At 42.1% G+C, this 17,097-nt stretch overlaps 1 protein-coding gene across 2 annotated transcripts; it reads right to left on the reverse strand.

Annotated features, from left to right (window-relative positions):
* Window positions 1–2,945: 2,945 nt before the first annotated feature.
* On the reverse strand, window positions 2,946–16,954 carry fut9a (fucosyltransferase 9a). Of its 2 annotated transcripts, XM_077239141.1 has the most exons (3): window positions 16,464–16,954; window positions 8,945–9,050; window positions 2,946–7,643 (listed from the first exon to the last, which is right to left on the reverse strand). In XM_077239141.1, the coding sequence occupies exon 3, from the start codon at window positions 7,633–7,635 to the stop codon at window positions 6,556–6,558; it is 1,080 nt and encodes a 359-aa protein (XP_077095256.1). In that variant the 5' UTR covers window positions 7,636–7,643; window positions 8,945–9,050; window positions 16,464–16,954; the 3' UTR covers window positions 2,946–6,555. The 2 variants fall into 2 exon arrangements, with proteins under 2 accessions (XP_077095256.1, XP_077095255.1); XM_077239140.1 differs by lacking the exons at window positions 8,945–9,050; window positions 16,464–16,954 and having other exon boundaries at window positions 2,946–7,684.
* Window positions 16,955–17,097: the final 143 nt, after the last annotated feature.

Here is a 17,097-nt window from a genome sequence, read left to right on the forward strand (position 1 = left end):
TGATAGACCCATGTTTTGTGTGCAAGCACATGGCCTTTTGCTTGGGCCATGTGCTTGTGTTGTCTCGTTACGTCACCCCTTGTTATCCTCGTCTTGTCATTATTGTCTAGTCAGTTTCACCTGTCCTCGTCAGTAGTGTTCCCTATTTAATCCCCTTGTGTTTGCTGTCCTGGGTCGGTTCATTGTGTCAAACAATGTGTGTATCATTCTCCGTGCTTATCTTACCTGTGAGTACTTTGTGGAAGGTCGTGTTGTTGTGAACATTTTATTAGTATTGTTTGTTTTCGTACAGTCATAGTCTAGTCTTGTCAGTCTAAGTTTCCCTGTCCTGTCCGTATTTTGCCCCCTCGTGGGTTTTGTTTTCTTGTTTGTTACCAATAAACCTTGTGTTCATCGCACTCTGTCTGCATTTGGGTTCACCTCCTGCACCCACATAACAATTCCAGTAGACCACCTACTGTTAGTCATCTTCACGCCCTATCCATGAAATCAATATTGCAAGCTGTTTCTCCCAGAACCCAACATCCAGATGCAGCCCAGGCTCTCTTGTTCAAAAATCACAGTGTGGGCCCTACATTCGACTGCAGTGAGTTTTCTTTTCTTGTATATATATCATGGGCTCCCCCATTCAAAATGCAGTGTGGGTTCTACAGTTCAAATCGCAGTGTGAGCTCTTTGTTTGGGTACAATGGGAGCTCTCCCTTCCATATCTCAGTTTGATCCTTTATCTCCTAGTCCAGGGGTTCCCAATTACAGTTTTCATGCCTTCCCGCTCTGCACAGGTTGTATGTCTCTATTATCTGACACACAATTTATATTATCAGCTCATTAGAAGAGAACTCAGGTTTGTCACGAGGGACAGGGTCCCTACGCAGTGTTCACTAGTCCCTACTCCCTGAGCACGGGTTATCTATTGAAGTTCACTTAACAAAATGAGTTCATTCACAAACACCCTGATATGTCTTCAAACAGACAAAACTTTAAAAAAAATTGTGCATATGAAACAAAACTGGAACTTTTTGGCTGTGAGGATCAGCTGTATGTCTGAAGGAAGAAGAATGAAGCATATGCTGAAAAAAACACTCTGCCTACAGTTAAGCATTGTGATGCTCTGGAGCTGCTTTGGATCCTCTGCCACTGAAAACCTGCAGTGTGTGGAAGGCAAGATGGATTCATTGAAGTATCAGGAAATCCTAGGAGAAAACGTAATGCCTTCAGCGAGGAAGCTAAAGCTTGAGTGTCATTGGACCTTCCAACAGGACAATGATCCCAAGCATATCTTCTTCTTGGTTGCAGAAGAAGTCCTGGAAGAAGAAGTCTACAGTGGCTATCACAGTCATCTGACTTGAACCCCATAGAAAATCTCTGGTGGGTTTTGAAGAAGGTGGTTGCATCAAGCAAACCTAAGAATAATACTGAACTGGAGGCCATTGCTCACAAGGAATGGGCTAAGATTCCTCCAAAATGCTGCCAGAAGCTGGTGTCTGGAACATCTTGTTTACATCAGGTCATAATAGCAAAAGGTGTTCTACTAACTACTAAATATGCTTGCCATTAAGGGATTGAATAATATTCAGACTGCATGCAGCAAAAGTCATTAAAAGTTGCATTTTCAGTAGAATTTGGGGAAACCACTTAAAACATTTGTTGTTGAGCTATTTCAATTACTTTTGTATGATTTGTTCATTTCAAGCTGAAAGTCTGTACATTCTGCCAATAAACCTTATTTGCACTCGGGATTGAATAATTTTGATTACAACTGTGTATGGGCAAATTAACTCGTGACTTAATTTTCAGTTTTATAAACAGATTTTAGAGCTTCAGCTGAAAGATTATCAGAGAATAACAACTTCATTTTGGTCTGTTCCTCACCCAAATTTATCATAAGACTATGGCCCTATTTAAATTATCTGAATCGCAAGTATCAAAGGCGAAACGTAAGTAGCTTTGTGGGTGGATCTCGGATGCTGTTGCTATTATACCGGCGGGATAAATGACTTTTGCGCCTGACACAAATCTAAAATGGGTTGGTCTGAAGTAGCTACATTACTCATAGGTGTGGTTTGGGTGTAACGTGCAATAAACCAATCAGAGCGTCATCTCACATTCGGATTGCTATTATAATGGTGGATTTGCCAGGCGCACGCGAGGAGCGGTTCACAGCCGAGTAGACCGACGTCACGGCCGTAAAAGACAGAGAAGTGACATTGTATGGGGATGGGAGAAACCCACCCAAATTAGCTTCGGCAGGCATATAATAAATTGGGTAAATGTGTTAAGCTAGATGTATGCCTATTTTTTCACATCTTTATGGACACCACAATGATTTCCCTAATGTGTTGATATTTTTCCTTGTAATTATGTAGTATGGTTTGCAAAAATGGGAACTGCTGCGTCTGTGTAAATGAGAGAAGCAAAGAGTATGCTCGTTGTGCACACGCTACATTATGCAAGCATGAGCCCTTAAAATAGCATCTGAATAACGCGCCACTGACCTTAGACTAGGCTCTTCCTGATCTGTGGCGGAATTGTTTTCTGAAACTGCAAAAAAGCACCAGGGATTGGAGCGCCAGAGCACGGCTTCTCTTTTCTCTGAACCGCCCCCGGGAGCGCAAGTTCATTCCCTAATTTACGACTACGTCTGTGGAGGGAAAAGTCCGCTGTCCGTCGGGTGCAAAATAGGAATGATACGCGTCGGTGTACAAAGTTAATTGCGCTGGGTGAAAGAGAGGGCCCTATATGTCACTTTAAGCCATCAGATCAGACTACCTTTATGGTATTTTATTGTTTGTTATCTTGACAGATGTGGTCACAGCTAACTTTTTGGAAAAATATAAGGCATACAACAATTGTTTTCAACAACATATATGGGTGAGTAAATCATTTTTGGTTGAACTATTTGTATAATTTTTTTCACGCCTGAAATCAGAATGGGAAGCTAAATGTTCTGTGAACTTAATTTTATTTCCGTCTCTTTATGTTACTAGACATCTACAGTAAATCATTTGGCAAATAACAATGTTTTGGCAAATTTCTTTGCAAAGAACAGTTCTATACACCCTCGAGTTCCTCAGCACAATAGGAATGTGGGTCATTTCGCATTCGAGTCCATAATGCATAGAGGAGATATCATACTCCATGCCGGCGTCAGTGAGACCAGCCTACATGTGTGAGTCAGCCGGAGCTCTGAGTCAGACACCGCTAACACACTCATAATGCAAAGGCTGTTTTAAAGGGTACCAAGAGCTCACAGCCAGCACGTATGCACGGGAGATAGAGAGATAGAGAGATAGATAGAGAGAGAGAGAGAGAGAGAGAGAGAGAGAGAGAGAGAGAGAGAGAGAGACCACAAATCAATACAAGTCAGTAAATATGGTCAGTAAGTAAATAAAATAAGCAATCTCTGATTCACTTTGTACACCAAAAACCATAAACATTTCTTTCTTATTTCACATTTTTAGTCACAATACATATTTGTACTGTCATCATTTCAATAAATCACACACTTGAGAATGAGAGGAACTTTTAGCTTAAGTTTTCTAGTCCAACAGTGTTCAAAGAACTAGTTCCTAATCCCAAAAAAACGATACGGATGTTCAATGTGAAAACCGCTTTAGCGACAGAAAATGGCCTCTCCATAACACTGTCATCTTTGTCTTCAGCAGGAGACTTTTCTTCCTCTGTGCAAAGGCTCAGAAAGAGCTTACTTTGTCTCATTTCAGCGTTCATCCTCAGGCATTCGCTACAGGTTTGAGATCGTCCAACAATCCGGCTATTTACAATGCATAAAGAGCATTCACGGCAAACCAATTATCTGAGATAATCTGAGATGATCTGAGATGTGAAATGTTGTCTTGGTTACTACACATCATCTCAGTTTTCCTCAGAGTTCATAAAAAAAAAAAGTCTGGCTCATTAAATTGTGCACATTGGGGTAATATACAGATGGACATTGTTAGAATAGCACACTTTTTAAAAAAAAAAAAACAAACAAACACTGATGATACTTCATGAATACAAAAGTTAAAAAAACAGGCATGAAATATTTGATGATGCTGTTACTGTTCATGTTCAATTGGACACAAACTGCAACACAACAGCAACAATAACCCACAACCATGTGTGCTTCAGACATCAAAACAACAAGCATGTAAGTGAATCAAAATCTATTAAAGTGTGCTTTTTCATTTAAGCAGTTCAAAAATCAATTTCCTAACCACTTTTTGTCTTATTTCCCAGTAAAAAAATTCTTAAAACAAGATAAATTAGCTTGAGTCAAAATTGTTTAAGATAATATGTTTTCACAGAATATAATAGTTCATTATCTGCCAAATGCATTCCAGAAGCTCAAACAGTGAAGCATGGCACTTGCAAAAGGCCAGGGTTTCGATACCATGGGATAAAACTTATACCTTGCTTTCGATAAAAGCATCTGCCAAATGTGTACATGAAAATAAATGTTTTTCTTACACCTATTTGGATTTTTTTCTTGCTTTAAGAATCTAGCAGAATTATACAGAAGTTTATGGTTAAAATGAGAAAAAAAATATATTTTGGCACATTGTTTCTTGTATTAGGTGGATAGCTCACCCAAAAATAAAAAAGTGTGAATAAGTCAATCATTATTTTGTGAGGATTATGTTTTAAGGGGGTAGTTCATCGAAAAATTCATCGAAAAATTCATCATTTGATGTCAGAATTTTTCAATGAACTATCCCTTCAAACATAAAAACAGTAAATTAAATATTTATCTCAGAGAAAAATATTTAGTTTTAAGCAGGCTTAGATTTTATTTTACTAGAAATAAGACAAAATAGCATTTGAGTACATGAATCTTTTTTTTTTTTTTGTAGTGACAGTATAAGCAGCACAGTCTGTGATCCACCGTTAAAAATGTTCTCATTGATCAATAATAGAGTTCTTTAACCCTCATCTAATATTAGACTGACTACATGCATGTAAGCACATCAAAAACAGTCCTTCACCATGAAATGAAAGCCGATCTGAGAAATGCAATGACTTGAATCCCAGAGATAAAAGATCAGAAGCATCTCTTTTGAGAAAGAAAACTTTGGCAGCGAACAAATCCTCTAAGCTTACAACTAAAGCAACTTCAGAATTAGAAAAGTGAGTCATTATGCTTCTCACATTATGATTTTGTTTGTCTCGTACATCAAGTGCGTCTTCTCATTTGGCAACACTTGGAAAAAGGTCTTCTCATTTCTGTGAATATGGCACCACCCACACATTACTTTATGTATATTAGCCTCCTGCTCTCAAATCACACCTCACTTTTAAACAAAAGTAACATTGAAATATTTAAAAAACAAAACTTTACAGTACACATTGATACATAACAGTATCGCATATCGAAGCCATGTAAGCTACTTAACAGTGATATTATCAGCAGTTATTCAGTACAGTAAGACATTATCAGCAATAACGCACTCCTGGCATGTTTGTTTTCAGTAGCAAGTGCATGATGGTCACTATGGTGTCCAACATAGCATGTAAAATATGAGTGCGCGAAACAACGTCCAAAACCATGGAAATAAAAGGCAGGTTGTCTTAAAACACATACTATAGCCTACATATTACATTTACAGTACAAAGACATTTTGCACAACATAAGTTCTGTAAACACTGCATAGATGTCTCTAGCACTAACATTTACACAATAACCAATGATATAAAAGAAGCATAAAAATCTCAGTTTCAGAAAGTGCTCCGCTCTCATTAAATAAACAAGATTTCCTATTTGATGTCATGTATGAAAACAGCGCAATATTAAAGGGATAGTTCACGTAAAAATGTTGTTTTGGACCCCATTGACTAACAATGGCAAAAACACATTATGTGTTCCACATTAAAAAGAAATTCATACAGGTTGGAACATCAATAGGGTGAGTAAATGATGACATTTAAATGGATTTTGTGCATTTTGGTCAACATAAATGTTCCTTTTCATATAAATAAGTAATTATTCAACTCTAAAATGCACGATTTGCATCATGTTTGAGTGAACTATCCCTTTAAGTGCATTTTGGTCAAAATTAGCTTTCTAAATAAACGCATTTATTAAACTCTAAAATGCATGATTTGCATCCAAATATCACTTAGGTAATATCTTCTTTTGTGAAGAGAGAAAGTCATACAAGTTTGGAACGACAAGTAGCTGACATTTAAATGGATTTTGTGCATTTGGTCAAAATAAATATGTTTCTTTTCAAATAAATACTAACTTATTCAACTCTAAAAAATGCACGATTTCCATCATTTTTGGGTGAACTATCCATTCAAATGCATTTAGTGAATTTTGGTCAAAATCTGCTTTCCTAATAAATATGCACTCATTGAACTCTAAAATGCATGATTTGCATCCAGGTTAATAAATGCATGAAACTGAACACGAAGTAAATGTACAACTACTTTGGGACATTTTAGAAAAATAAAAGTCTGTAATTGCTCACAACAGACCCTCATTTGAATTAAGTTACACGAAGCTCTTATTGTCAAGCAACTTTCATTAAGCTGGTCCAGTGGTTTAGGTGCGGATTAACCCCAATACCATTTGTCAAGATTGTTAATTGCCTTGTACTCATTGTGCCTTCTGACGTAATCGCAGGCCAGACACGTGTGTTCGGCCCAGAAGTATGCCTTTTTCACCTTAAAGTGTTTACGCCAGTCGAAGTACTTCAGGTAAAGCTCCTCGTTTTTGTCAAGAAACAGGAGGTAATCAGCCAGCTCCTTCGGAGACGGAAAGTCGTCGACGTGGATGAAAGCGTTTCCCTGCACGAAGTTCTGATAGTTCTCTCTTGGTGGTCCGAGCACCACAGGTACGGTGCCGACGGATAGCGGGTTGTACAATTTCTCAGTGATGTAGTCTTTGTGAATTGAGTTCTCGAATGCCAAATAAAATTTACAGCTGGCAATTGTGGGGAAATAGTCCTGGTCGGAAATGTACTCACCAAAAGCCTGTCCGTATGCATGGACCTCGATGTGCTTGTACAATTCATTGTAGTATTTCACTCTGACGTGATCTGGGTTCCAATTGCTGACGATCCAACAAATGAGCTTGTTCTTGCTTGGCGGCACAAAGTCCTCCTCTCCTTGGGCTGCAACAATCGATCCATAAGGCACTTCTATATCGGCATCCTGCCGATAGTTTAGAGTTATATTAAACAAGTTTTCAATTCCAGGTAACTGAGATGAATGTGACGGTGACTCGAAGTTCATCCAAATCCATCTCTGCAACGTGGGCCGATACACCGGCGGCATGTTGGAGAGGTCGCTGGTAATGTCCCTGTGATGTATGACGACGGCGTCGGATTTGTTGTATAGGTTTCGGTCGGCGGTGATGAAGCATCCATCGATACTGAACAAAGAGCTGCAGACGTTCAGGTCGTAGGTTTCTCCAAAAGGCCAAAGCCAGACCAAGATGGTGGTCTGGTTCTGATCACTTCTGCTGGAAAGGAGGCTTTTGACTCGGGCTGTGGATGTTTCCGACTCGACGGGGCCTGACAACCAGCTCGTAGATGGTTTGATGTACATTAAAAACAGAGTCACAAAGCATCCCAATAAAAAGATACCAAGCAGGAGGGGTCGTAGGATTCTGTAAGTTGGTGTAGATGGCATACTCTGGCCTTTAAACAGGAAACGGATCATGGTGGGAAGGCAAAAAAAAAAAAAAAAAAAGGTTATGGGTCATTATATGAGGCAGCAGTCTACTCCAGTTTGATTTTGAAGTAATTTTTTTAAGATTCAGCACATTCTATCAGACAAATAAAGTGTTAATAAACTGCATTGTGGGGAATCTCAAGCTAAATTAATACATTTTAATATCCTGAGACTGCTGTTTTTCTAACTCTATTTTCTAACTCTAAAACTGTCAGCAACTGGTATTGTTCCAGCGGACATATTAGTATTCGAGTCCACCACAGACAGACGATTCTTTGACCTGAAGTGATCCTGCATGCAAAGCATTGGTCCGACAGGATAGGATATATTTATGTAAATTAATTATTAGTTTGCATCATTGGTTTGACTACTGCACCCTGCCAAAACAGGTGATTGGTAACGAAAAATATATATCCTATTTCTTTATGTGAATAAAAATGCAGAATATATAAATATGAATATATTGCATTATAATTCAAGGTCCTATAACATGCATTAGCTTGCTCGCAACAACAGTATAAATGCTTGGAAACAGCCAGTGTTATTTCTATGAATAATATGAAGCTATTATTAATATTATATTATATGTATCCAATTTTCTGCCTTTTTACTACTAAGTCAGTTTGCGTAGGAATTAAGTGTTTTAATACATATTGATTTGTGTTTTCCAATTTTCCCAACATTTAAGTTGTTATTTTAACTGCTTTCAATACATGCTGCATGTTAACTCTTTACAAAATGGAAAAATATCATGTACAGTAAGTTACTGTAGCCTACTTATTAAAATATTATCTAACACATAACAATTACATAACTACACTGAATGACTGTACAAGGTGAATTAATTTGCGCATAGTTTAAAAAAGAATTTAAATCTATTCATATTTCAGAAAGAGAACTTTAACTTTTGCAATATGTTGTGCCTTGTCTGTCAACTGACCATATGAATGCTACTGTAATGAAGATTAACATAATTCATAAGCAAGAAACATCCTCGACTAAATAAGCACATACATGTCTAGGACGTTTGCGTTGTAAAACTGTACAAGGACACTTCAGATATTAAAATACTGTCTGGTTTAGTCACTGATATCATTGATTTATAGGCAGTAGAATGTTTGGGGATCCACTTCAAGACTTACGGAACAGTTCCATAATAGTTCATGAAATAGTTAATTACGTATGGAAAAAAAAAATATGATTAATATATATTTACCATCAAGCACTGAAAAATATATATTCAAAGTAAATAATCTTAAAAATTCACCTGACAGATTTGCTGATATCCAGTAGGTAAAATGATTATGTTCTTATATTATGTTCCAGGCTCTTCTTTTTACTACCAGAAGAATATCAGTCTTAAAACCATAGGTCTTCTCATGAGGGAAAAAGACAGAAAATGGATTACATCACTATACAATAAAAACACTTTGTATAGAAATGAAGTAACCAAATATTTTATATTGGGGGAACCAAATGTGAAAGTTTAAGAATTCGTCATAGGAAACACCATATGTATTGACCACTGTCCAAAATGCAGGTGGTACTGTGGGCCTGTACCAATCCAATCCTCAAAAATAATTCTGGATCATTACAAAGAACATTCAGACAATGAGTTTCCCTTTCAAGGGAACTTCGAGCTGCGTCAAACGCTGCGGGAACGCCCCTGCGTTGTGCGTCATGAAGCACGTATGGAATCAGCCCAATGGAGAGATGAAACGTCATAGGCGGGTGACGTCATCGACCAGGAAACTATAAAGCACCCCAAAAACACAAGCGCATTAGCTTCTGTGCTTTCAGTCGCGCTACATGTGAATCTGTCCCTGTGTGATATTGTCTGTCTTACATACCCTGCACCACACAAACAATTTATCCCTATATATATATATATTGAGAGATTATGGCGGACGAACAGCAGTTTAGAAAGTGTGTTCCTCCCTGCTCGCGTTATTTAACGAGCGGGGATACACATGATCTTTGTGTTGTTTGTTTGGGAGTTCAGCATGCCCAGTTTGCTCTCGAGGGAGCAGACTGTGAGCATTGCGAGCGTTTGCCGTTAAGGACGCTCCGCTCCCGCCGGTCGCTCTTTGAGGAGAGCGGTTCGGTGCGCGCTCCCCGCGGTTCGGGTCCCGCTTCTGCCGAGGCAGAGCGGCGGCGCTTATCGTGGGGATCGCAGATGGATCTCACAGCGGGGTTTGAGACGGGCTCTGCCTTATCTCTCCCTTCACCTGTGAGATCCAGTGCCTCAGTCCCGGGTTCGGAAGCACGCGCTGCGGTTTCTTCCGCTCGGGCTGAGGCACCAATGCTGCAGCTATCCAGTTCTGAGGAACTTGATGTTGTTAGTGTTGAGGGAGATGTGGAGGATTCGCCACCCCACACTCCTGAGAGTGATGAGCTTATGGAGGTGTTAACAAGAGCTGTTGAAAAACTTAATATTGAATGGCCAGTGACTAGACAGGAGTCTGTTTCTAAATCAAAGTTGGATGAGAGATTTTTGCCGTCACGTGTGCAGCCTCCACGCCGGTGCCTGCCGTTTTTCCATGATCTCCACACCGAGGTGTCGAAATCATGGAGAAAACCGGTGTCATATAGAGTGTTTAGTCCCCAGACTTCAACATACGCTAATATTATGGGAGCCAAGGCTCATGGTTATGGTGCTTTGCCTCGTGTGGAAGAGACGCTTGCGAGCCATCTCTCCCCCGAAGCAGCATCATCTTTTAAGGCACCGGCATTACCCACCAAGCCTTTAAGAAACACTTCGGCTTTAGTGGGTAAAGCATATTCGGCAGCAGGTCAGGCTGCGTCATGTCTGCATACTATGTCAATCTTGCAGGCATACCAGGCTGATCTGCTAAGGGACATGAGTGAGAGTGAGGAGGTCAGTACTGACGTAGTTCGTGAACTGCGTCAGGCTGCTGATTTATCCCTGCGTGCCACCAGAGAATCGGCCAAATTAATGGGTCGTTCTATGGCAGCTCTGGTGGCCGCAGAAAGACATTTGTGGTTAAATCAGACTAATATTAAAGAGAGAGAAAAAGCTTTTCTTTTAGATGCTCCTCTTTCTCCCATGGGGTTGTTTGGTGATGCTGTGAATTCAGTTATCGATAAATTCCAAGAAGAAAAGAAACAAACTGCAGCTTTTAAAAAGTTTCTTCCCCTTAAAGTTCATGTCCCTGGGGCTGCTGGGCGGGAGCAGCCCCGGCCGTCTTCGAGCTCATCACATAGAGCGCAGCAGAGGCAGAGTGTCGCGTCTCGTGCTCCCCCTGCTGGACAGTGGGCTCAGCCGCGACACTCTCAGCCGAAGCCTTCTCCCAGTAGAACTGATCTGAGGACAGTTATATTGGCTAAGAAGGCTTCGGCTAAGAAGAAGTCCTGACGCCAAGCCGTTCAGGATGCTGAGGGTGGTCCCCACCGAGGCGGAAAGGTGTTCACCTCTTTTTACGGTGCCCATTCCTCCTCGGTGCCCTCAGGGGCTCGTTCTGCCAACCCCGCCTTTATGCCGGGGCACAGACGATCCCAGCGAGCGCTTTCCCGAGGGACGCTCGCTCCCTCTGAGGAGGGTCTCAGAGCGGTCAGACCAGTTGTTCCCTGCCGGTGCGCCGTTACAGGGCGCTGCGTCTGCTGCTCAAGTTACACCAGAGGCCAGTCTCGAGAGGCTGGTACCCTTAGTAGAATTTCTGGCAGAGTGGAAAAGCCTTCCAAAAATATCTCATTGGGTCCTGCAGACAGTAGAAAAGGGTTATGCTATCCAGTTCAGGTGTCGTCCACCAAAATTCAGAGGGGTTCTGCACACAGTGGTGGGCCCCGAGCAGGCTCTGGTATTGGAACAAGAGGTGAAAACGCTCCTTCAAAAAGAGGCTATAGAACGGGTTCCTCCTCCCAGTTTGGAGTCAGGTTATTACAGCCGATATTTCATCGTTCCAAAGAAGGATGGGGGGTTGCGTCCAATTTTAGACCTGCGCATATTGAATCGCTCGGTAGGGAAGCTAAAATTCAAGATGCTCACTATCAAGCAGATCGTGTCTCAAATCAGGTCCGAGGACTGGTTTGTCACGATAGATCTGAAGGACGCATACTTCCATGTGTCCATCCTTCCACAACACAGGAAGTTCCTGAGGTTCGCCTTCGGGGGCGAGGCGTACCAGTACAGGGTTCTTCCGTTTGGCCTAGCTTTATCTCCCCGCACTTTCACGAAATGCATGGATGCAGCACTAGTGCCTCTGAGGCTTCAGGGCATTCGTATTCTCAATTACATCGACGATTGGTTGATTTTAGCCCAGACCGAGCAGATGGCGGTTCGGCATCGAGATGTCGTCCTAGCTCATATCAGAAAGTTGGGGTTGAGGCTGAACGCAAAGAAAAGTGTATTATCTCCTTCCCAGAAGACCACTTTTCTGGGTGTCGTTTGGGATTCGGTATCGATGCGGGCGCGACTCTCTCCGACCCGCATCGCTTCGATTCTCTCAGCTGTGAAACAAGTGAAGCTAGGCCAGCTACTCACTGTCAAGCAGTTTCAGAGACTGTTGGGTCTGATGGCAGCAGCGTCCAACGTTATACCTTGCGGCCTGTTGTACATGAGACCGCTACAGTGGTGGCTCAGGACCAAGGGATTCTCCCCGAGGGGAAATCCGCTCCGCACGTTCAAAGTCACGCGGCGCTGCCTTCGTGCTCTGGTCATGTGGAGAGAAACTTGGTTCCTATCCAAAGGTCCTGTGCTGGGGGCTCTTTGTCGTCGCATAACGCTAACGACGGATGCTTCCCTCACAGGGTGGGGGGCGGTCATGAGTGGTCGCCCAGCCCAAGGTCTGTGGCAGGATCATCATCTTTCGTGGCACATAAATTGTCTAGAGATGTTGGCTGTGTTTCAGGCTCTGAAACACTTCCTAACAGACCTGAGAGGCCATCATGTGTTAGTTCAATCAGACAACACGTCGGTGGTCTCTTATATAAATCATCAGGGGGGCCTGCGGTCTCGCCGGCTTTACAAGTTGGCCCGTCAGATCCTCCTGTGGTCCCAAGGGAAGCTACTATCTCTGAGAGCAATGTATCTCCCTGGGTATTTGAATGTGGTAGCAGACTCCCTGTCGAGGCAGGGGCCGAGGCCAGGGGAATGGAGACTCCACCCCGAGGTGGTGGAGCTCCTTTGGTTGAGTTTCGGTCGCGCCGAGGTGGACCTATTCGCTTCCAAGGAGACCACTCATTGTCATCGGTGGTTCTCCATCACTCTTCCAGCCCCCCTGGGGTTGGATGCTATGGTGCAGCCGTGGCCGAGGTCACGTCTGTACGCCTTTCCCCCGATTGCTCTGTTACCAGGAGTTCTGGAGAGGGTCCGCCGGGACGGGGTCAGTCTACTACTAGTAGCCCCGTTCTGGCCGGCCCGAGTATGGTTTGCGGACCTGATTTCTCTCCTGGACGGTTCTCCTTTGGAGCTCCCGGTCAGGAGGGATCTACTCTCCCAGGCGGGGGGCACGATACTTCACCCCCGCCCAGAATTGTGGAAACTGTGGGCTTGGCCTCTGAGGGGGCCCAGCTCATAGACTCCGGTCTCTCAACCGAGGTTGTTGAGACCATTCTTAACTCCAGAGCTCCATCCACGAGGAAGCTTTATGCCTTGAAGTGGAAACTTTTCACTTCTTGGTGTGGAGAACACCTGCAGGACCCAGTTAACTGCCCAGTGGGTGCAGTGCTGGAATTCCTGCAGGAGCGCTTCTCCACAGGGTTATCCCCCTCCACACTAAAGGTGTATGTGGCGGCACTAGCTGCTTACCACGTCCCTTTCAGTGGAGTTTCTCTTGGGAGACACCCGCTTATAACTCGTTTCCTCCGTGGCACTTTGAGGCTGAGGCCAGCAGTTCGTACGAGGGTGCCGACTTGGGATCTGGCCATTGTATTAGAAGGTCTTTCCCTAGCTCCTTTTGAACCTATCGAAGAAGTTCCCGAGAAGTTTCTCACTTTTAAGACTATCTTTTTGCTTGCTATCTCTTCACTAAAAAGAATCGGAGATTTGCAGGCTCTGTCGGTTTCACCCTCGTGCCTGGAATTTGCACCTGGCATGGTTAAAGCTTTTCTGCATCCTAGACCAGGTTACGTTCCTAAGGTTCCTACTAATATTGTTAGACCTACGGTTCTGCAGGCTTTCTGTCCTCCTCCATTTATGTCATCGGACCAGGAGAAACTTAATTCACTCTGCCCTGTTAGGGCATTAGACGCTTATGTCCACAGAGCTGCCCTGTGGAGGAAATCAGAACAACTTTTTGTATGTTTCGGGCCACCCAGGAAAGGGTGTCCGGCGTCTAAACAGAGAATGAGCAAGTGGGTGGTTGAGGCTATCTCACTTGCTTATGAGTCGGCTGGCCAGCCTTCACCTTTGGTTGTCCGAGCTCACTCTACCAGGAGTATGGCTGCTTCTAAAGCTCTTTTGTCGGGGGTTTCCCTGAGTGATGTTTGTGATGCGGCTGGATGGTCTTCACCGCATACTTTTATTAAGTTCTATGACCTAGACTTAAGCTCTACCCCTGGGGCACAGGTGCTCTCGTCCTCTGTGCGCTAGTCTCACATGACGGTCATTTGGTCCTATGGCGACGTGGGTATTCGCGTTCCCGCAGCGTTTGACGCAGCTCGAAGTTCCCTTGAAAGGGAACGTCTCGGTTACGTATGTAACCCTAGTTCCCTGATAGGGAACGAGACGCTGCGTCGCTCCGCCATACTCCCGGCACTCCCGTTAGCGCTTCCTTCAAGCCTATCAGAAGCTAATGCGCTTGTGTTTTTGGGGTGCTTTATAGTTTCCTGGTCGATGACGTCACCCGCCTATGACGTTTCATCTCTCCATTGGGCTGATTCCATACGTGCTTCATGACGCACAACGCAGGGGCGTTCCCGCAGCGTTTGACGCAGCGTCTCGTTCCCTATCAGGGAACTAGGGTTACATACGTAACCGAGACGTTTACACACGGGAACACTGCCATCTTCAGGATGTCAAGAGATAATAGAACCAAAAGGCATATTTACACAAAATATTGACAGTAGCAAGATGTTAAAATAAGCTAACAGTTTTAGGATCTGGAAACACTAGATTTTGTTTTTCTGTATACAGAATCCATAATTATTATATTATTTTTTTTAAATTATTTTTTTACTTATTTCCAATGTCCTATATTCCAATTCTGCTTAAAGCTGTTCCTTAAAACTGCCCAGTACATTTTTTGCACATTCTTCAAAAATTAACCAACATCTTCAACTCAAGGGTATTAAAAACCAGTAGTATCAGAATTCACAATTAAAAGCGAATTAACAATTAAATTTACTTTGTCAGTAAACTTCAATGAACAGAATAAACAACTCAATTAGCTGTAATTTCACAAGAGCCGTGAAATCTGCCAATAAACAAATCTTCACGCTTCCACTTAATAACATCCTGTTCTATTTAACTTGTGTCAGATCTTTTTAAAATCTCTAACATGATTAAAGAAATCAATGAACGAACTGATGAGTCACATATCTGACTATTAACTTAGACTATAACAATGAAAATTACATTTTCTATATATAATAAAATGATTTAGGATTCTTATATGTCAGTGTCCAGTCCGTAAGACATTTCCTATATCTAACACAGCTCTACTCAATGCATTTCAGCTGTGGGATTTTACATGCACGTTTTACATTACACTATATACTGCGGTTGAGAAATGAGCTTAGATTCATCTCAGCAGTGTCCATTTACCATAAATCCACATGTGGACATAAGAGCTGTTTAAAAGGTTAATCAGTGCATTTGTGATTCAATCATATTAATAATCACAGCAAAAGCTCTCTGTATATGAGCAGGACACACAAGGCTGCATGGAGATTATACACGTGTCACATCCAGTTCATAACATAATGTAATTATTGCTAATGCATGATATATTTCTAAAGGTTAAGAAACATTGGGCAATAATCAGCTGTTTAAAGGCCCTTGGGGGGATTTTAATTAACAAAGTGTTTGGCATATCCTGTTTCCTAACTGCTAACTATTACACATTTACATATTTTTTGGCCAACAATACACACATGCTGCATGATCCTGTTAAAGTAAACAGATAGAGCAACGAGGTTGCATGTTTGTGTCTCTCTGGGAGTCTTTGAAAAAGAAAGGCATTCGTTTTAAATGTATTGTGATGTATTTGGGACACAGAGTTGAACGCTGGTATAAGTTGGCTTGAGTGTTCACGTCTAATAAATAGAAAATGTGGATGAAGGACTAGAAGATGAAAAGAAGATGCGAAACCATTAAATATAAAGCTTTAGTGTAGTTTATTTAGAAGGCTTTGGGAATTCGTGTCTATCCCATCAGTGACATGATGTTATACAGGCTATTTAATGAACACTGATCTAAAATCGTGTTTTTGCTGTTCATAACAACGTAAATTAATGTGTTACCGTACAAGGTGATGTGCTTTATTCACCAGTGATGCTGAAGGTCATCTTAAAGCAGACTGTCACATCTGACATATTACTACACGAAATATGGCTATTCTTTAAATGTGACACGCGCTCTCTAGCATCTCGAGTTCTTTGTCTATTTTAAGCAAACCCGCATCCAAAAAGGACGTATGAAGCATCCCATGAGCATTAATTTCCCTGCGCTCGTGCCTTGTTTAATTATTATAATTCAAAATCCCCAAAGAGATGAATGAAAAAATGATGGTGTACGCAGTGCGTGATATTTAAAGCATCTACTCGTGTCGTGCAATATATGCAAAGCATACAGGTAACCTTCATATCGGTAAAATCGTTTGTCTCACCTCTCCATCAGCAATCATCCTCGAGGGAAAGCCACATCATGCGCTTCTTTTATTTACATCCCACGCGCTTCGCATATCGGAATGATGCTGAAAAATCTCCGATGAAGGCAATATTTGGATACGATGCACCTGAACCCATAGCCTTCGCGTCAGTGCATCACTGTATATTGCAATGTGTCCGCAATGATGACAGACTCAAATCAGCGCGTGCGAGACAAAACACGTTCGATCCTATGGGTCAGAAACGGAGAGTGCGAGCAAGTGCGTCGATGGAAAAGACGCCATGTAACGTCGTGTGATGTGATGTAGAATAATGTCACCCTCCCCACATGTACATACCTTTTCAGTATCCGTGCTGTTCATATGCATGCATGCAATTATAGATTTATAGTGTGAGTGTGTGTACGTGTGCAAGCGCGTGCATGTGCAGTTAATACATGCTAATGCAGGAATGCAAAGAAATGCATTAGATGGGAAATGAAATAGGCTATGCAACAGTGGCGTTATACTGGATGATTTATGTAGTCAGGAATTATTCCTTTGATCATCATTGCTGTATTCCAGTCAGCCGTGTATTAGCCTATAAATAAATGCATTTGATGTATGATTTTTTAAAAATCATTTTAAAACGTTT

This window comes from Siphateles boraxobius, unplaced genomic scaffold, assembly GCF_051911475.1.
Source record: "Siphateles boraxobius isolate OS27281-9 unplaced genomic scaffold, OSU_SipBor_1 22, whole genome shotgun sequence".
Classification (NCBI taxonomy): domain Eukaryota; kingdom Metazoa; phylum Chordata; class Actinopteri; order Cypriniformes; family Leuciscidae; genus Siphateles; species Siphateles boraxobius.

What these genes read in the sequence shown, in the direction of transcription:
- fut9a (XM_077239140.1), bottom strand. Translation starts at nt 7,665, where the DNA reads ATGATCCGTTTCCTGTTTAAAGGCCAGAGTATGCCATCTACACCAACT.